Here is a 21,861-nt window from a genome sequence, read left to right on the forward strand (position 1 = left end):
GTAGCAGTGCCAAAAGAGAGAGGGACTGTTTAAAGAATTCTGAAAATCAGAAAACCAGAACAAAACAGACATCATAGAATGTGAGTAAAAAGGACTAAATAAAAATGACATGAACACACTTTTAAATGTGAAACGTTAATTACTGAAACCTTTATATGAATTACTAGGAGCTTTGAAAACCAGGTATTGGTACCATCAGAAACTGCTTGTTACTATGGCTGTTCTGCTTAAAGCATTTATATACATCTCCAAAAAGAATAACTATAAAAGTTCACAAAAAATAAAAAATACAGTGCACTAAAAGTGATGGAAATCTGCATGGCTACCTGCAAGAAAATGTATTACACTGAATTTCCAAGTTAAGAATGATCCCTAGGCTTGGGGACGGAGAGGATCCCTGGATTTCAAACCTTTTGAGCCTGTGCCTCAGAGAAACAGAATAATACACAATAATGCACGTCCTTTCACCTCAGTGTGCATATCAGAAAGAAGGGCTTTTCCTCACATATTTCCTGTGCCTCTCCTTTGGAGATGGCAACTCTAACAGCACAGCACAAACTGAATGAAAGACCCACTGCTGCAACTGAGGGATCTGATTTAGAAATCTGAGAATGAAATTCAGCTTCAATATAGAATGGTGGTAAGGGTTAAAAACCAGCAACAGTCAGGGTTGCTGGTACATGTACAGACACACTGGTGAAAATTCAAGGGACTTGTACTACAGAACCCAGAAAAAAAGAAAAAGACAAAATCATAAGGCTCAGTGATTGGTGAGCTCCCGAAATGATAGCACAGGTCAAAGCACTGAAAAAACAAACTTTAGAGTCTGCATGCAGTGCCTTTTGCAAAAGTTACTAAGATACAGGGGAGGGTCAACAGAAATGAGAAGAAAGCATAGAGGCAGATTTACAGTATGAAGCACGAGTGATTTCAAAAGAGAAGGAGTGATTGCTGATAATATCTCTGAGAATTCAGTGCTGCTCCTCTGCAGCCTGTTTTGCAGAGGTGGCCCAGATTAGCTGCACGCTTGTCTATTTTTACATACATTTAAATTAAATAAATAAATAGATTGTCAAACGAGATTAGTTTAAACTATTTTCCCAGAAGATGTACAGGCTTTGAAGAGGAACACAGAAAAGCTTTTAAGTATGCAGATTTGTTCCGTGATTTCTTTGTGGGTTTGTTTTGCTAAGAAATAAAACATTCTGTATCAAAACCTAGATGAATACACAGGTTAATAGCTTTACTAATTCAAAACATACATGCCACAACACAACATTATTTTTAAGGTGAGCAGATTTTGCTGCAAAGAATCAGAACAATGCTGATTATAACATCACAGAAATAGGAACACAGTATCTATTTCTTTATCTGCAGTTGTCAATTGCCAGAAACTTCAAAAGCCAAGACAGACTGTGACAATTAGTATAAAAGCAACTGGGTTAAGTAACACACATTAGAAGTTTTAATCACACTAAGATTGTTTCATTTCTTACAAAGAAAGCAAATTCTGAGCAGCCACAAGTGATGCAGCGTTCGCTTTGTAACTGAACCCCACAGTGAATCTCACACGACTGGAATATGTTCTAAGGCATTGAAAAGCAAGCAGTGCACCCTGCCACATCCTGCAAATCATGAAAATAAATTCCAGCTTCAGTAAATGACCCGGTTTGTTTAAACTGTGCCTGGAAATGCAAGCACAGGTACTGCACCCCAGCCACGCTCCCCTGCAGCACACACACCTTGCATAGCACAAAACATGCTGCAACTACAGCTAAAATCCACGCTCCCAAAGTCCATTTATTAACAAAAGATTGACATGGAGAGAGACACTACCTACCCACAAATACATCATCATCTTGAAAGAAATCAAGGGCTCTGTCAGCAAACAGAAGTCTCCTTACTTCACCAAGTATGTCTGGAAGGAAAACTGAAAACAGTGGGTAGAAAATCTTGCCTTTTTTCTGTCAAGTCCTCACAGTTCTCTTCTTATACAAGGTATTTTTTTTAGTTTGTTTATGAGCACAGCATTCGTTCAGTGGCTCTTTCTGCGTGTGAAGTGACTTGCTTCAGGCTGTCTTTTTTCTTCCCTTTTTCTCCCTAACTCAGGCTGTCCTTTCTTTACTGTCAAGCTTGCTTAGGTAACAGTTCTTGGTGTATCTATTTAATGAGCAGGTCCGTGCACTAAAGGCAGCCAACTACACTGGAGGGGGGTGGGGGGGGGGGAGAGGGAAAAAAAAAAGTAATAATAAATAAATAAATGGGAATATACCACTTCCTGATTATTATTATGGGATCTACAGACGCCCCCTCTGTAGGAATTTTATAGGAGGATTTCTAAGACGTCTTGAGGGAGGGGGGAATCCTCAGAGTGACTCTGGTGGCTCTGGAGCCATTGCCTCTCCCTGCTCAAGGACCCAGTTCACAAATCCCACATTTGAGAAATTTTTAAACTCAAAGCAAAGCTCCTACAGAAAAGAAAGGAACATGTACTGCACCCTGCTTCTCCTTTATCTCTTTAAATGTACTTCAGATAAAAGCTGCATCCAGTCAGGTCAAGGCCTTTCCCAATCTTATTACGCTCACACAGGAGCGCTCAACACACTTTTCTACAGCCATCTACTGTCTCCACTGTGTTATTGCTGCTCTTCCTGCTGCCAGCACCAGAAACAGGGAGTACAAACAGTAAATCAGACCACAGCAAAAGTGTTTGGGCTGATTTGATTTATTTTTGGTAGATTTTTTTTTTCTTACTGTAATAGATACTTAAAAATCAAAGTTATGATTGTGATTTGCATATTTAATAAAGGTTAATAAAGAAAAACTGCATCATTTGCTCTTTTTTTAAAGTTGAATGTACATTATGTAAATGAGTGAGCATGCAGGGGACTCGAGTTTTTTTGATTGACACTTGGACTTTTATCCTTTGCTACAAGAAAATACTTTTAACTCATTTAACCCCTCTCATTAAAACACACAATATAATTAGTAAATTAGTTAACACCAGCCTCAGCTGAGAAACAATTTTAAAATGTAAAGGAGAAAAATGTTATTTATTTTAAGGCTGCATTATTGGGTTTGAGAATCATGCCTGGCTTGTGAACTGGTGCATGGCACACCCTGACCATGGCACATTTTGGGTACTGATGTGGAGAGCTATTCACACAGTCCCTCTACCAAATGCATCAACCCCATATCATAAATCAATAATTACTAAAGAGATGAGGTATGAAAATGGTGATGGGAATGAGATTAAACAGAAATTTGGCCTTGTTTTTATGTTTGATTATTTATTTTTTAGCTTTGACAAACTTCTCACTTCTTAAAAAAAAAATCCCCATCTTTTTACCTAAAGACTCCAATCCATTTACATATTCAGCCTGACCATACAAGGTAAAATGTCACCTAAATAATTAAAATACTTTGACTAAATTGCACCAAGGCAGGTGGCAAATGGAGAGGCACCTGCTGAAACAGCCCATAAAGAGGAGATGCAACAGCAAAGCAAGACTGGGGGGAGCAAACTAAAATCCATAGCACTAAACCAACTGGAATCAGCCACCAGGGTGAGGTCCAAGTAAAGATAACTGCTGTGGCAATGACAGTTCAGAGCTGATTAAACAGCAAAATGAAGCCATCAATTCATGTGGCACCTCACGCTAAGATTTCAACAGAGAAGTTTATCCAGATAAACAGATACACATACACACACAGAGCTATTTATGCTTCATCTGTAAAATACTACAGCCAGCTAAAATGTTGTTGCCTCTCTTAGTGGAGGCAAAAGGCAAAGATTTAACACAGCAATTCCTGAAGTGACAATTTTTAATGTAATGTGCAACGACAATAACATTTATATAAGTTTAGTGCAGTCTCATGAAATAAAGCCACTTCCTTCACCTGGGCAGCCTACAAGAGGAAAAGAAAACCCTTTTGTTTGCAGTTTTGAGTTGTTTAAATGATCTGTCAGTCTGCCCACCAAGACTCAGCTCTGTACCAGGCCTGACCCGGTCACCTTTAAGCTGAACACCTTCAGCTCCTTTAGGCTCCTGCACAGAGCGCTGTGTTCTGTAGTCAGTTACACTGTAATAAACCTGAAAGATCATGTTGGAATGAATTACATTGTACTGGTTAGGCTGAAAATACATTTTCTGATAATGTATCTGAACATCTGCCAGCCAGCAGTTCTTTCTATCTGTGCACCTCAACTGAACGCAGGAGGTTTTAGAATTTTCAAAGGCTAGTTAAAGATTTTATTAATGTGATAAAAGGCTGTGCACAGGTAGTGCCTATAAATCACTTCAGTATCAAAATTTCCCTGTTTTGGAGCATAGCACAGGCAGCATATGAAACTTCAGGGGATGATGTCCCAAGGCTTTCAACTACTCTCTCTGTATTTTAAATTCTCTTCATTATTAAATTGGTTACTCACCCAATTCTTCACATCTTATTCCTCCAGACAAGAGGAACAAATTGTAATGCTGCTGTACAATACCATTCATTTAAAGTGTTTTATTTTTCACACAAATTTTATTCAATACTTTGTTAGATCAGCTGTACTTCCTGTGCAGGTGGAAAAAGGTGGATAAAAAAAGACTGAAAACAGATATATTACTCTGGTTTTTGCACCTATGGCTGAAGTTTAAACTGAACCCTTTTTGCTAAGGTCACTTCTTACATGTTCTGGATTTGCAAACAATGCGAAAAAAGTAAATTGAAGGTACTGACCACAATCATTTTAACAAAGGCTGGTCCAGGACAGCTGACATCAAGTTCAGGTCAAAGGCTATTGAAATCAATGAGAACCTTGGTGTTCTTTCAAAAAACAGGCAGCCAGAAAATCTGATACCAGTCCGGGTGTTTGCTCCTTGCTGCTGTAATGGCCCAGCTCCTCTGATGCTCAATGGGGCTCTCAGGTACTGCCACCTTCAGCACCAGCATTGCTGTGTGAGCTTGTACCACAGCCTGAACTTCTGTCATCAATCACAATATCATTTATTTTCCCTACAGAATCACGAGGGATTGGTGAGATATTAAGGGTAGATAAAAATACTTGGTAATAGTAACAAGGAAACTACAATAAAATTTGTACTCATAATTAATCAAGATTAGTTATGTATGTGATCAGCACATTCTTATTGGCACCTAAACAGTTCCCATTTCTAAAAATCAAGCCCTAGATTCTAAGAGTTCCATTACCTTATTAAAGGACCATAATTCACAGACATATCTTGGCATATTTATTAATGACACAGAAGATTGGAAATAGCACTGATATTGCTGCTTGCTGCATTGGAAGATAAGAAAATGCAGACTAAGTTCCTCCTTTTGCAAGGGATATAAGACTCCTAGGAACTGCAGGAATATTAAAACAAGCTCAGTGCTAGATGGCATAATCTGTTTTTCTGGGTGCTATATGACCATACAGAAGGGTATCAAAATCATAGATTTGACTAATGGACTGCAAAGACAAAACTTACTGACTTTAATGAGTCCACGTTTTCAACCAACATCTCTGTTCTTCCAAACTTAAACCAGAGGGATTGAATGATTCTTAAAAACCAAAAAGCCTAATAAAGGAGGGTGGGCATGTGATGGTAATTATTACACTGCCACTACTGGTAATAAACTGGTTTCTTTTACTTCAGGTTCCCCAAGAAAAGATACAAATGATGCACATGATACATGAGCTGCAGCAACGCTAAAATCTCACATAAGTTACACAGAACACAAAAAATCATTTGAAGCATTTAAAAGGCAAGAAATATTTGTGTTTGTGCTTAATTTCCACACCTTTACAGCCTCATCTATTATGGCTGTATATGAAATGAAAAACTGCAAATTGTTAGGAGGTATGGAAACAAAACAAGTCCTTAATCTGTTCTTGTGTCACTGCAGTTTTAAGGGGGTGGGTTTTGCCGTATTTTTTCTGGCTTTTGCTTTTTGGATTTCAGCGTAAATACAGAAGCGCAACTGAAGTGCACCTTTATGTTGGTTTATAAACTCTGTGTTTAGAAAAACAGCTCCATTAGTTTATAAACTCTGTTTTCAACGCAGGTTTTGGTTTTGTGTTTTGTTTTGGGGTTTTTGGGTTTTTTGTGGGTTTTTTTTTCCCATTTCCAATTAATTTCTATTGCTTTAGCCTTTCTGTCATTTTTGATGCACGAAATTGGTTTCTGTGCCCATTTGCTCTACAACAAGGTCAGAATATGGTCCCAGGAAAGCCTGAGGAGCAAGCAGCCAACAACCTGGTCATTAAAGCTCAGCACAATGTCACACCCCCAGTCAGGATTGGTGGCTGAGGTGAATTGTGCTCAGTGCAAGGGGGACGAGCAGGATGGAGGCACATGGGAGCTTCCCCAGTCCCACATTCCATGGCAGATGTGTGGGATGCACAGAGCTGATCACTGCCCACAGAACCAGCAACGTGAAATTTTGTTTTCCCTTTCCTTATGAGAGGAACAGTGGATTTGTCTTTACAAACCAGCTGTGGGGCTGCTGGTGGATAAAACCAGCACTGGGAGATAAAAGAAGCAATGGGAAGGATTCCACTGATTGGTGAATGGAAAAAGATATTTCCCTTTACAAATAAACTTTAGGTTTGCTGATAAATGAAATTAGACATTGAAAGATAAAAGAAACAATGGAGAAGAAAAACCCCTAAATTCCACAAGAATTAAAAATTAAAAGGGAGAGTTACACATTAGAGGGAAAATCTCTGGTATCAAGCGTATTGGGAAGCCTGAACCTCTCAAGTACCTCAGCCAATGGGAAAGAGAGAAGGGAAATGTGGCTGGGAAATGGGGATAAAAAGGAGGCTGTGTCCTCCAAAAATCTGAGACATCCCAGGGGAATGCCCCATGGCCTCTGCCTTTATTCAAATAAAGTAAAAAGACCCCTCTGTCTCCTTTTTGGACATAACACTCTGGTGTTTGTGGATTAATTTCCCCAACACTTAGCACAGCAAAGTGATGGGAAGAAAACTATGAGAGGCCTGCCCCTTTGTCTGGTACAAACACTTCATTTGTGATGTGCCTGGAACCAAGTCTGGCTGATTTCTCCCAACACTCAAACATCCTATCCTGACAAAACTCAGAGTAACTAAGTGATTATAATTAAGCCAAATTATTAGTGATCATTCTTCAGTTGGTAACAGCTCAATCAATCCATCCCCATAATTTCAGTGGCAGGTGCTGCTTCTTCTCTCTCTTTGGTGAGAACAGACTCAGCCAACAGTTCTGCCAAAGAGAGCCCTGGCAGCCTCAGGAAACCCTCTCATCATCCCTCCTGGGCTTAGGATATCAGCTGGACTCCAGCTTCAGTCTGGTCAGTGTCACTGGGGCTTGATGATGCATTTGAATTTACTTAAATAAGGTCTGTGAAAGAAAAGTTTAACACAAGGGCAATGGGATCAGAATTTACCTGCTGCAAAAAAAGTGTTTTACTAAATTCCCTGAAATGTTAGTATGGCTCTCCAATTTTCTTCCGTACAACACCCAGGTGTGTGTGCAAATCTTGATTTTAGATACTCTGCTTATACAGCTCACAAAAAGAAGCAAATCTGTTTCAGCATGTAATCATTCACATTTAAATAAAGCAAGCTGGATATCAAATATTGAGCACTGGTAACAAGTGGCTCTCAATTCATCTGTTCCTTGAGAACTTAGATTGGTTGAATGAAATTGAATGAATTAAGTATCTCAGGACACTCTGGAGCAGAAAAAAGAAACTAATGTCATCAGTAAAATTACCTCCAGGCAAATGTTTGCTTAGCTTTAGTCAACATCTTCTTTCCAGTGCCCATAAAATCTTTGCTTCAAGAGAACACAAAGACAACTCCCAATCTTATAATGCATTTTTAAAACCTGGCAGAGGGTATTTCCATCTTCTCAGTAGGACACATAATTATATTCTCCTTAGAACAGACTAATCTGAAACCAACTATTGCTAACTATTATCTAGTTATTGAAGCACAGGAAAAAAAAAATCTCTTTTCAAGATATTACACTCAAATTTGCTTTGGGTAAAGATGTGCTCCCCAGCAGTGGAGGCAGCTGATCCCATTGCTCAGGTGACATCAGCCCCATGCTGCTGCTGGCAGAGCCATCAATCAGCTCACATCAGCTGATGCAGGGACCTGATGGGCTGGGAGAGGGATGGCACTCAGATTAATAAAGAAAACCTGCCACACTTGCATAATAAATCAGTACAAAGTTGTCTCTAGGAGTTCTTTAAGTAATTGCAACTACTATAAGGTAAGATTTGGTTTGAAAAATAGGAGTAGGGGTTAACATTTGGTAATCATCACTAATATGATAAAAGGCTCCTATTACCAATGACTTAAGGACTTCTTCCCTGTAATTTTTAGTTTATGAGTATATCAATTGCTTTGTTATTTAGTGCAGGCTCCTTAAATCCTGAAGTCTTTATGCACTGGATGATAACAAATGGATCAGTTTTACCACTTCTAATAGTTCAGTAAATCATGGAACAGCCTACCTTTCAGCAGAGCCATCACACAGAGCTTATCACAGCAAACCTATCAGCTGCTATTTCTGACCACAGATCTGACAAAACTAGTTCATGCTCTGTCTTCTCCTCTCACTTGCTTTTTAACAAGGTGAGAACAGCCTCCTCACTGAGGCTGGCTTCTATCAGTGTTTTCATTTGGTGAGGGACGGGCACATCCTCAGTGTGTGCTGAGCACACTTCTGCTCCCAGAGCTGATGGCAGCACCCCTGTACAGCAACCCTGCCATGGAAAAGGTGAAAAACCTGCTCCTCTGTCACCTGAACTCCTGGCAAGAGCAGCAGAACCAATGAGGCTGGGCAGCACCCCCTAGTTCTGCTCACAGTATCAGGAAAGCCTCTGCAGCCCATGGACAAGTGACAAACAGGCAGGACAAGTGACAAGGAGACACGGGACAGGGTTTGAGGGAGGCACTGCAGGGGCAAGGAATGGAACACGACAAAACTAATCCTGGCTATTGAGAGAGAAAAGAGAAAAGGAGTTACATAAGAGGATTGAGATATCTCCAAAAGCAGACAAAAAGCTGATGCTACAGGTGCTGATCACTGCCAGGGTATTAGCAGTGCACAAGGACAGCCCTGAGTTAACTCCATCAACAAAACAGCTGAGTGGGGCATTTTTGAGACAATTGGTGTCTCACTATTGCTGTCTCATTAAAGTTGGGGTTTTTTTATACCACATCACGACTGCAGAATGCAAAACCCACACAACTGCTGAGGTACTTCTTGCACAAGTAGTGGCTGTGTTTAACCATCAGGAACTCACACTTCACACACTGAATTCCCCAGTCAGGTACACAAAGTGCTGGTCTGGCAGTGGCATCAGCCTGCAAACAACAGCTGCCTTCAGAATCCTCTACTCCTCATTCTCAAGGAAATCAGAGACTGTTTGAGGAGCTCTAATGGCACCATCACACAGAGAAAAGGAAGCCGTGAGGCTGCTCTTTAATAAATCAATGCCTCTTTGGCTGCCTTCCAGACCACAAAAACACTTTGGGCATCTAGGCCTGCCTTTCATTTTGTGACTTGTAGGACCCTCTCCATCATCTTGATGTCTGCAGATTTTCTCTATTGCCCTTTTTCTTATTTTTGGCTCCTACCATGAGATTCACAGAACATGTGCCTTTAGTAGATCTCAGACTCTGTTTTTCCAGAAACACTTGACATTTTCTGAAATCTGATATTTGTCTATTAAAGACAAATAAGTAGTGAGACAATAATTAAGGCTGCATCAGTGCTTTCCCAAAAAATGCAACGTGCTGTATGCACATGCATGGCCAAATGGTTCTGACTTTCAGAAGTGGCCTCAAATCATTTTGACATCACTTCAAAAATACTGGGAAATTTCTGTCCATCGGTCCAAACCCTGAGAGGGAACCCAGGGCATGCCAGGAGACCAAATGAGATGAAGAGCTCTTTCTGGCAGTCTGGCAAAGGGAGCCCTCCTGGCCTCCTGGAGCAGCACACCTCTGAGAATGGCTGTGAATGCAGCCATCCACGCATCCTATCCATGGTCTGCTCTTACGCACCCTGGAAGCTTCAAAGCACCAAGACTCATTGCTGGGATTCCTCTAAACAGAACATGGTTGGTTTTGAACAGGTGTTTCTAGAAAGAAGCTAAATGCAGCACAACTCTAAAGGAGTTGTAGCAGTTGAGCAGCTGGGGAATGCACCCAGCACTGCTCCAAGGAACACTCTGGGACAGGAGACTGGGACAGCACCTGATAACCAGGTCACTATAGCACTTCCAATGTCCCCACAGCAGGAATATTTTTTTCCTCATCTTAAAAAAAAAAAATTGGGAGTATCCAGCTTCTTGCAAAAGGTCAGATTCAGAATAGTTTTCCCTGCATGTTTCAAGCAGTACAAATCATGTCAGTGTTCTGCTTCTAGACCCACTTGCACAGCCACCACCAGGCAGAAAACCAGGCAGTCATCAAAGCAACCTGTGAGTACCTCACATTCCCCCACTGCCCTCCAGGTCTATCAGAAATTCCTTCAGCAAACCAAAGCTGGATTGCCTGAATATTCATTCTCACAATTAAAAGTTCACTTCTCAGACAGTTCTTCTGCCTGAAATTAAAATACACCCTCTCTCCTTCCATGAGCTGCCAGTCCTTTCTGTTATTAAATTGATTGTACATTAGAGATGCTGTGTTTACCTCAGACACTCTCCATTAGGAGAGATCCAGCCTGTACACTAAATATTTAATTGGTGTTCTGAGATGCTCTGAATCTATGTATTTTCTATTTTCCTAGGGGGTTCATGGTTCACATCAGTTGGATACTCCTTTCCCAGCAACAAAATGCAAAGTTAACTATTTCCAACAGCAAATGCACAGGTACTGACACTGACAAAAACAAAACAAATTACACCCTGCTCTGCAAACAGTGACATTCTGGAAATATAGCCTCTGCCTCAAACCAAAATGTAGATTCTTCTGCTAGTACAGGCTGATGAGACCCTGTGCATGTGTGAAAGCTGAGATTTGTTTCTTTTCCCCCCTCGGGAGGGAAATTCTCCAGTAGCATCACAAGGAGTGGTTGTTCCTCCCTTCCATCAGAGACAAATCACCAGCACAAGATCCTGGTGCAGCCCAGGGCTAGTGCTCAGCTCTGAGGGCTGGTGGCACTTGGGCTGAGCCTAAGAGAGCAGCAGCAAGGGGCAGAGCCAGCCCTGCTGCTCTTGTTTTCAGGACAGCACACAGCAGAGGAGCAGCTCCTTGGGCCAGAGCTGTCTGGATCCCTTCCCTCTGGGGCTGCATCAGGCTCAGCCGCGCTCCCGCACAGAGGAAATGGCCAAAATGCTGACAAAGGCAGCACAGCACTCACTGCTTTCCACTGAGCCAGGCCTTGCTAAACCACAGCATCTCGGCAAACTGAGCTCTGCAAGGAAACAAGATTGAAGCATTTCAAAAGATGCTGTGCTTTTTTTTTCTTTTTTTTAACATGAAATGCCATGTGCCAATATGACAAACAGCAAATCCCATTCAGAATGGGGTACCCTGCCTCTGTTTAGTTACTGTCTCCTAAGAACACCTTACACCCAGAGCACAGGGCTAACAAGCAGGGCTTGCTTTCCATCCTGACCTGCACTTCAAAGGAGGGAGTTCTTTACAGGCAGGGAGGCTCTGGGCTGCAGGACCAGGCTGCACAAAGCCCACCTGGCCTCTCAGAGGTGATATTGGGTGTCCTCCTCTGAGCCCTGAACGAGCATGCTCTGTTCTGGGGGAGTCTCCACCTTCACTCACTGAATTAAAACTGAATTAAACCCTTCTGTGGCTGTGGAAATGCCAACACTGAGGTCAGGGAGCACCAACACCTCATTAAACATACACTAAAGTGCCCTTGGCCTGACATACACCTGTTAAGACTATTTCCATGTCCCAAATTCCAACCCAATTCCAAGAATTTTACATTCTCTCCTCCACCTGGCCAAGGGAAGGCACTCCCAGTGCCTCCAGCAGGAGCCTAAGGGGAAGAGGCTCAGAGTTCCAGAGAATGCATTTCAGGTGCATCAATACCATGCCTTAGTGCCCAGCAAATAAACAGTGCAAGCATTTGGGTGCGATTTAGGTCAGAAAAACACACAAGAACATCAATCTGCTTTTGTTATTTACTGGAATAACGTCAAAAATCTTCGTTTCAACTGAATTTCCTCTAGATTAGATTGCCCCACTGATGGTAGTATGATTACAGATGCACACTCACTGACCTTTATTCTCTTTTTAATAACTGCAGTGTTTGCCAGCACTTTCAAAATAAAGCTTGGGTGACTCTCAATAAGACATGGAAATATATTTTCATTAATCAATTTGAAAAATTATTTTTTTCCTCTCCCTTTCAACCTTTTTTAAATAAAAGTCAACATTTTTCACATCATTTATATATTTGGTCTCATGTAAGCCACAAAGTTCTCTAAAAATTGCAAAAGCCTGAGATTTAAATGTAAACCTAATAGCATTATGTATTATTTTGGAGTCTCTAATGCATTTTCAAAGAAATTAGTGAAAAAAAACCTCTTTAAAATTTTTGGCTCCAAATTATAATTTTAACATAGTGAATAGAATATGGCAGATTTAATATTTTTCAGTCATTAGATCTGGTTTTCAAACCAGAAGGAACTCAATGGCCATGCTAGCACACCATGATTGCTCTGTTCTGATGTCAACATACGAAAAAAAACCCCAAAAACTTGCATACAAATGAGTTAAGAGAAGTTTTTCTATATTTTTAACACTGATAAATATTCAAATTATTTTACTATCTCTCAGTGTAAAATAGATACTCTGGATACAAGATGATCATAACTGAAAGAAACCCCCACAGTCCCACAGTGGACTCCACATTTCCAGTTGAGCACCACTGGGAAGGTGCCCAGCACCCAAGCCCTGCACTTTTCAAGAGCTTAGAAAAAATTCGATTATTAAGTGAATTTACTGAGTTTTTTCCCCCTATATGTACAGCTGCTTGTTTGGGTTGGTTTTTAAAAAAAATCTGTGTTTAAAGGTGGAAGAGAATAGTAAATATTTAATGTATTTTGGACTATTATCAACCAGGTAAACTTAAAAAAAATTTTAAAAAATCCTAATTTCAAATTAAACGATAGCTACAATTAGATTTTAAGTTTCTGCATTAGTGGAAGCAGGAGTGTAAATGAGGTATGAGATATCCTGGAGTTGGGAGCCTAATAATTGAGCCAAAACTCCAAAAAATAAACTACCTTTTCAAAGATCATGCTGCCGGGTTTTTCCTTGGGCACTGTGGCAATATCATGTGAAAATTCCTAGGAGATTTCATTCCAAAAAAATGGGAAATGCCAGTTAGAGTGTCAAGAAATAAAGAACAAGGGAGGAGTTAAATTATCAAAAGGCTGGATTTGTTTTTTTCCAGTGCCTACAGGTTTTAGATGCAAATATATGAGCACCAAAGTATGTGCCTGGAATTCTCAGTAAGGAGAGTGTTTACAATACCTTTATGGGAAGTAGCAAACTGGTGATTGGTTATCTGCATCACAGAAAGGCCCTCACCATCATTTGATCATGAAAAATTGTGGGAATAAAAGAGGAGATGAATGCAATCTACCTTAAAATTCCCAGGCTGTGTGTTTAGTAAAAAAAGGAACACCAGATATCAAAGATGTATCTGAACCATAAAGGATTTGGGGCAAAGGCAGTATTTTACTCCTTGCTTGTAAAGTGCCTGTAATTTATGGAGCTATATAAATGATTTTTAACAATGATGAAAACAGTTGTAGAAAGCAGTAGTTCAGAGGAGAAGGGAAAAAAAAAAAAGAAAAAAGGAGAAATGAGCTGATAGCATTTGAAGCAATCTACAGCACGTAGGGAAAAGCAACCAAAAGGTAATAAAACTATTCATTATGTGCTCTTTGGAGGGCAGCTGCTCTCAAGTACCAAAGTGACCTTGAGATGAACACCACTTCTTTTAGTGTTGTACTGAAAGAGATCTTAACAATCCAGAGGCAGAGATAACTACTGCATGAACAAGAAATGTGGAAATGGAACTTGGGAGCTCTGAGTGCATCTGTAGTTTTGCCCATTTCCTATGAATAACAGCCTACATGGCGTTTGATTGCATGCTTGGGATACTTCTGTGGCCACTCCTTCACGGGAAGGGCTCAAATTTCTGGTATTAGTGGAGCATAGAAAATGCCTGTGATCTGATGCACTTTGGTTTTATATCTCCCTCTCCCTAAGCCACACTGTCTTTATAGAAAACAGAGGTGATCAAAGCTTCAAAATACACAACAGCACACAGATGTGGAGGAAAAACATCCCTGAAACAAGGTCAGCTTCTCCCAGGGGTGAGAAACAACAAAGATGCTAAAAATCAGCAGAGCATTTTTGCCTTTCTTGACTTCCTGGCTCACAAAATGGACCCTCCAGATCCCATGGTACAAATGTGAAAATACCAGCTTGGGATTTCTTCCATTTCTCATCAGTTTGTCCCCCAGTACCTGATGATGTTGCTGACTGCCTCAGGCAAGGGGCAGGACCTTGACCCTGGCTCCACCTCTCCAGCCTGTCCAGGCCCACACAGGGAAAAGTGTGGAACTCTGGATAAAACACCTTTTTCCTAAACAAGTTTTTTTTTTTTTTTTTTTTTTTTTTTTTTTTTTGCTGCAAGCCTTTGTGAAAAGAAAAATTAGTTACTAAAGGTGTCTTTAAAATTCTGTACTTTACTTGTCTTCCAACTCCAAGTATAGCTCCTTCTTGAGCCCAGAACTTCAAGATGGCACAAAACTATTGTCAGCTTGATAAAACACCAATTTTGTGTGTTTTTATTTCTCTATCCTGCTTCCTGGAGACTACATGGAGCTTTTTTGGGATTCTGTACCAAGAAAGCCATTCCTGTTGAACACAAACACTTGGCTTTCAGGACAAGTTGGGATCTTGCTGCAGAATAGAACAGAGCACACGTGTAGTTCACGTATTCTTAGTATTAAAAACGTCAAGACTAAGAACAAATATAGACTACTAAGAACAAATACAGACTTATAAAATCCTGATCTATCCAAAACCAAGATTTCTCTCTTTATCCAACAGTGTGGTATATGTGCATGTCAAGCACAAGTCACAAGGACTGGATTCTTAACTGTATTTATAGATTTATCTATAATACAAATACATACTACTATGTATATATTTACATAGTAGCATCTACATATTAATATTGATTCATGCATTTCTGGGCTTTTTAAGGTGATTTCTTTTTCCTGGTAATTTTGGTGCTTTAAAAAAATTGGCAGCTACTTAGAAAAGCATAATGAAATGTTTTTGTGGAGTAGTACACCTGACCAGTTTAAACAAGGAAAGTTTAGAAGATTTTACAAAACAGAAAAAGACCATAAACATCAAAACAAGGATATGATAGCCATATTAAAATCAATATTCCTTCATTCTCTCTACTTGAAAGAACACTGGTTCAAGAAGTCAGTGTGGCTTAGTGAATATTTGTCCCTATAACACCACATTGTTTGGCATTGTTCATGTAAATTTTTTGGTTTTATTTCAGTTCTTTCCATATTTTCAATGCCCTTCCTGTTCCCTTTAAAAACCTTGTTGCTCAATCTGTTCTTTTGTATATGAGTAAATGAGAATAAAAATCCACCATAGAGAAGAACTAAAGAGGGTGTTAAAAATACAACCCAGCTACCTGCAGCTGGACAACTTTTCCTAGGTTTTCACTTTTTTCACCCAAGTGCAAAAGAAAAGTAAATAGTTCAAACCAATAGCACAACCCACACCCACGCCAGAAAGGCCTCGTGGAAACACCCAGGGGGAAAAAAACCAAACAACAGCAACCCAAAACTTGCAAAAAAACCCAAAACAACCAAGAAAAAAAAAAAAAAAAAAAACAACAAAACAATAAACTCCCCCCCCAAAAAAACCCCCAAAAAACCTACAAAAAACAAACACCAAAACCAAACCAAATAACACCCAAAACCCCCAAAAAAAACCCTAAAGCCACAAATCCTCCAAAGTGCACTGTAAACTAGACAGCAGTTTCCTTCTTGAATTAGGGGTGCCACTAAAGGGACCACGATCTTTGCCAGCCCAATTGCCTCAGCAACAGCAGAGGTTGAAATCATAAGTCAGGATAGTATAAACACTGCTAAAGCTGTGCACTCAAAGGTCTGCTTTCCAGATGATCAAAGAGAAACTACAAAAGCTGGGTGAAAAAAGAGCTCCCTCTCAACAAACACAAACTAAGCAAGAAAACCTTTCTTCTTTTCTAGGCCAGCATCCCTGCTCACAGCGAGCGCTCTGCGGCAGGAGCTGCGTGCACTCGCTGCACAAAGGCTGAACCAAAAGCTGCTGTTCTGAGTGCAGGAGCTGTTCCCAAACCCAGACTGGATCCAGGACTGGGCACTGCTGAGTGCAGGAGCTGTTCCTAAACCCAGACTGGATCCAGGACTGGGCACTGCTGAGTGCAGGAGCTGTTCCCAAACCCAGACTGGATCCAGGACTGGGCACTGCTGAGTGCAGGAGCTGTTCCCAAACCCAGACTGGATCCAGGACTGGGCACTGCTGAGTGCAGGAGCTGTTCCTAAACCCACAGTGGATCCAGGACTGGGCACTGCTGAGTGCAGGAGCTGTTCCCAAATCCAGACTGGATCCAGGACTGGGCACTGCTGAGTGCAGGAGCTGTTCCTAAACCCACACTGGATCCAGGACTGGGCACTGCTGAGTGCAGGAGCTGTTCCCACAACCAGACTGGATCCAGGACTGGGCATTGCTGAGTGCAGGAGCTGTTCCCAAATCCAGATTGGATCCAGGACTGGGCACTGCTGAGTGCAGGAGCTGTTCCCAAACCCAGACTGGATCCAGGACTGGGCACTGCTGAGTGCAGGAGCTGTTCCCAAACCCAGACTGGATCCAGGACTGGGCACTGCTCATGTTTGTGCAGCAGGAGGAAGAGAGCACTGGGATATTGAGTTTATTTTGGGTACTATCTCAGCAGCCCTTAAACTGTCTAAATGTAGTACCTTCTGTCTTTTCATAAATTTTCCACTTCCTGAACCTTCATTAGCCCTAGTGAACTATTCCCTGTCCCTGATTTCTGTGTACAGATATGAGTTTAAACACACACTGAGGGGGTGCTGAATTCCATAAAAAGCCACCCAAACCAGACAGGTACTTAGTGCAGGCATTGCTTCAGCCTCACCAAAAATTCCTGTGGTCCTTCAGTTCCAGCAATTATGAAGCACCACACAGAGAAAATCCTTGACTGGGCAAAAATCAAAGTTGAACTCAAAAGAAAGTGGTGCTTGAACAGCAGAAAAGCCTTGCCTGCTGTTCTCAGAGAGAGATGCCAAAACAACACCAGGACAGGAATGGAAAGTTTTCTGAATAGCATTCCATCAAGAGCAGAGTCAGGACATTACCTAAAGACCTCTTAACTATTCCTGAAAGAATTCAAAGAAGCCTGAAGTGAGCGGCACCACTATTGAACAAAGTGCAGCTAACACTTTATTCTCTTGATCCAAGGGCCCTATTAGCAGTCAGCATTTGAAGAGAACACAATCCCTGTGGTGAGAGGCCATGGCACTTGAAACGTGAACCTCAACAGTTTTCATTACCTTGCTATTGTCTTAAGTTGCAAGAATATTAAGCAGCAAATTGGAGTTTTATATAGTAACATTATGAGTTACTATAGTTGGGAAGGCTCCTAAAATTTAGCAGAAGTGCCAAGCAAGACTGCAATTGAAATTTACATTTTTCTAGTTGCCTTTTTTTGGCACACATTTATTTCAAGCTATCAAGTTCAAATTTAAATGAAATCACATCCCTACCATTAACCTTTCTCCCCAGTCTTTTTTAGATCTTATTTCCAAGGTTTTTTTTTTTCCTGAGCTGTGATGTGTATCACTCTTTATGGAATGTCTGGGAATAGAGTTGGTAAGACACTGAGTGAGAATACTCCAAATTGATTGCATGGCAATGTGTGATACAAATCAGGAACCAAAAATACATCTCCTTATTGATCTCACCTACCTGTATCTCCACCTACACCTACAGGGAGGATGAGCACAAGAATAACTGCAAGAATAACTACAGGAACTACAGCAGGATCACTCTAAGCCCCTTGTCTGGCACAGCAAATGCAGCACATGTGAATTCCTAAGCAAAGGATGAGTAGCAAACACACTGGGCTGACCCTCCTTTAGTAGTCATCTCCCCTTTGAACCCCTTTTCCTTGAGGAACATGTGACACTTGGCAGTTCCAGATTACTCTTCCAGGCAGAACACACATGGTTTACAAATGCAGACCAAGGGGTTTTCAGAGGGAAGGCAAAAAGTGACATTTTTATTACCAGCTGTCCTGTTTTGCAGAAATGCTATGAATCACATGTTGCCCTCTGGTAACATGACACCAGTGACCCACAGAACAAGCTCATGCCCATTTCCTTGCCTCCTGTCCAGGGTGGGAGGAGGTGGATGGAGAGCAGAGGTTCCTGGCCAGCCACCAGGTATGCACTGCCCTTCTATCACCCTGGGTAATTTCAGAAAACCCTTGAGATAATATCTACCTAACAAGCCACTTCCATTTGGATTCTCTTCTTCTCTCCAGTTATTTGTTTGGTTTTGCTCAGCTCAAACTGATTAAAAAATCAGTGTCTATCACTGAATCACAATGTAACTCCTTAGTGCATCAGAGGAACACTGGACACAAAAATGCCAAGGGACTGTTCTTAATCGCTGGAGAAAACTAATGCCACAACAATGAGCTTCAAAAAGTTTATTTTAAAAAGTTTCCAAGAGCCCTCATCAATACAGCTGAGCAGATTGCAAACCTAATAAATTAATGCACTGGATAAAGACACAAATAAAGCTAAATAGTGCAGGATCAGTGTTGCTTAAAAATTATGCTCGGCATAAATGCATTTGCTTTTGTTTTCTCTCTACCTGGTGTAACTTTTGACACATTTTTTTGCTGCATGTTGCACCTTATTTCATTTAAGAACAAAAATGAGATAAGAGACAAGACAAATAGAACAATATTGAATGCAAAACTTCTTTCTGTCTCCTTGAAAATTAGAACAGTATAAAAACATAAAAGTTGATATTAAATACAAGGTGACAGTAAAAGCCTGCCCTGCCTGTATTTCAGACCAGAGAAGGAACTCTGGCTGCATATAATGCATCTTGATAATAAGCACAAGTGAAAGAAGCTGTTAATTAGAGCAACAACTGGGTCACTTAGAATTTCACATCAAGGAAGCTAATCACACCATTTACCATTAGACCTCATTGGTATTCACAGGAACATTTATAAAGCCTCCCAACATCAGAGTTTAAAACTGCTCTCTGCCCACCTTGGAGAGCTCATCTGGTGTTGCTGCATCAGGACCAGAAGCCTTCTCTTCTACAGCACAACTCATGGAGCTCATTTTAAACAGTTAGACTGAATTAATCATATAAAATAATAAATGATGAGTTGAGGGTTGAGTAAAGCTCTGTAAGCTTTAAGTTAGCCTGTCCTTAGCTATGATAAAAAAGTACCATGCCAGGTTCAAGTCAGACCAGCAAGGAAGGTTCAGTGGCAACAGCAGACAGACTTGTGAGCTGGCACTGCCCCTATTTATAGCTTTATGTTCTCCAAATAATCTCTGCTTAGGGCTCACATCCCAATTTTCTTCACAGCCTTAAATAACCTGGTCGAGGCATGTTTCAAAGTCTGTTTTTCAGACTGAAATACAAGCAGAAAAGCACTTTTAAATGACTCTGAGCAGCCTGTGAGTTCTGTGTCTTTACAGGTCATGTGTAATGCATCAGAATGCCAACCACACACAGGCACTCGTGAGCAGCAAAGGGCAACAGGAGAGAGGCAGAGAGGAGGAGAGGCTGTGACTGTCCAACAAGAGATTTATAAACAGGACTGGATAGCACAAAACACAATGAAGGGGAGCAAAGAGCATCATTATTTTCCTTAAAGGAAACACTGATGAAGTGCAGTGTGTGGAGGGAGGTGGGGAGAGCAATACTGATGAGTCAATTTGCCTTTAAAAACACACTTTTTATCTTTTTAGTATAACTTAAGCGACACCAGATTAGAAAGCAAAAGGACATTAAGAAACATGAAAATAATTATTATTCAAGGCAGCACGTTCTAATGAAAATCAGTGCCAAGAGAAAGTAAAACTTGAAAAATGACATGGATGCTTTATTTTTTAAAATCAAATGGAAATGCACCAAAGTTAGGTTATGTTATTTTTCCAAATGGAATATAAAGACTACAACCAGCCTTGACAGAGATAAAATTCCCATCGTTTTTGTATAATTTCTCATTTAAATCATTCAGGTAAAGTCATCCATGTTTACCTGGGGACTGTACCAGGTTGGCAGGGCAAATAAGTTACACACTTGTGGTTGTTGTGAAGTTCAAATATTGAGTAGAAAAGGGTTAAAAAGCACAGGCTTCCTTAATTATTAGGATTATCATTCATTATAAATATAATGTATAATGGCCAGAGGCTCTAATATGAATGAGTTTCATGACTCTAAGGGCTTTATTCCAGAACAGTGACATGCTGCTTTGCATTTGGAATTTACAAGATAAGAGGTGAGAAATAGCTGAGGAAATGATTTTAGTCAGACTTGGATATTTCTTTCTATAGCCACACAATTGATGCCTTAAGTTTCAGCTTTCATATTTTCCAGATTCTGTACTGCCTTAGTGTGTAACTCTGAACTTCATATAAGGTGTTGGCAAGATCTCCTCACAGCTCAGTCGCACAAAACAATCCTTTTCCAGGCCCAAAAAGTACAAACAGCAGCAAATTGAGGAGAGCAATCCGGGAGCATGGAACTGCACAACCTGAGCTGTAATTGAACAATCAACCCCAATATGGAAATGGACCAAAGCTTATAAAAGTGGAAAAACTCGTGATTCAGAGTCCATCTTGGGCAGAGCCTTGGCCAGGTTCTTGCACTGCCCAAGGTGTATCCTGTGAAGGCCTTTAATAAATCCCTACTTTATTCCTTTAGGCCTGTCTACCCTCTCCTCTAGGTCACCTCTCATAATGACTAATTATTTATTTACACTATTTTGCTTTTTACAAGCCTTGCTTTTGAAACATTTTTTATGGCTTTAGACTAAGGAATTACTAGAGAACCAAAAAAGGAGAGTGGCAAAATTTTCATCTTAGACTTAGCAAGGAAGTGGGAGATAGTCTGTCTTTTTTATTGTATTTTTAGATGATTAACAATAACCTGGTTGACTTGGTTTAACAAACAACAGGATGTTGGCATTTGCTTATTTTAATCCTGTTTCCCTGTTATATTTCAATTCTTTCAGCTGGGATGAAGCACCACTTTTTGTGAAGAGACTCACATCCAAGTACTCATGGCAGGTCACAAACCCCAAAAGAAAATACTGCAAGCCTGCAAAACCTGATTCAAATGAAACAAACCCCAAAACCTGATTCAAATGAAACATTTCTTTAACAGAACTGCTCATTTAAGGAGCCAGCCTAAAAGTGGCAGAATGGTCAAGTGACACCCGATGGTGCTCAAAGTGCACTATGTCCACACACAGTACATTTAAATGCCAGTGTGACCTTTTGGCACAGCAGATAAGCTCTGAAAGCCATGGGGGATCTCTGGGACAGGAGCAGAATTTTCACCAGAAACTGTGTTTAGTGTAGCAGGAACATCAGAGGAGTTGTGCAAGAAGATGTAGCTCGATTTAGTGGGTTACAGACATGGCTTTGTCTTCAGGTGTCACATTTTGCTCTGCCACAGAGGCATCCCAAGCACTGAGCTCATTGTTAGACAGAAATGTGTAATACTGGAATGGAAAGACACAT

The 21,861-nt window shown here is 40.7% G+C and overlaps 1 protein-coding gene across 23 annotated transcripts in view; it reads right to left on the reverse strand.

Moving 5' to 3' along the window:
- Nucleotides 1–21,861, reverse strand: part of RBFOX1 (RNA binding fox-1 homolog 1) — a 1,183,000-nt gene that overhangs the window by 347,301 nt on the left and 813,838 nt on the right. The window contains exon 1 of one of the 23 annotated variants that reach the window (XM_036392517.2): nucleotides 1,841–2,016. The exons of the other annotated variants lie outside the window; for them this stretch is intronic. Coding sequence (XP_036248410.1) covers nucleotides 1,841–1,858 — 18 coding nt within the window. The 5' untranslated portion in view covers nucleotides 1,859–2,016. Of the gene's footprint in view, nucleotides 1–1,840; nucleotides 2,017–21,861 lie in introns of those variants that run through there. 23 annotated transcript variants of the gene reach the window in all.

This window comes from Molothrus ater, chromosome 16 (assembly GCF_012460135.2).
Source record: "Molothrus ater isolate BHLD 08-10-18 breed brown headed cowbird chromosome 16, BPBGC_Mater_1.1, whole genome shotgun sequence".
NCBI classification, from domain to species: domain Eukaryota; kingdom Metazoa; phylum Chordata; class Aves; order Passeriformes; family Icteridae; genus Molothrus; species Molothrus ater.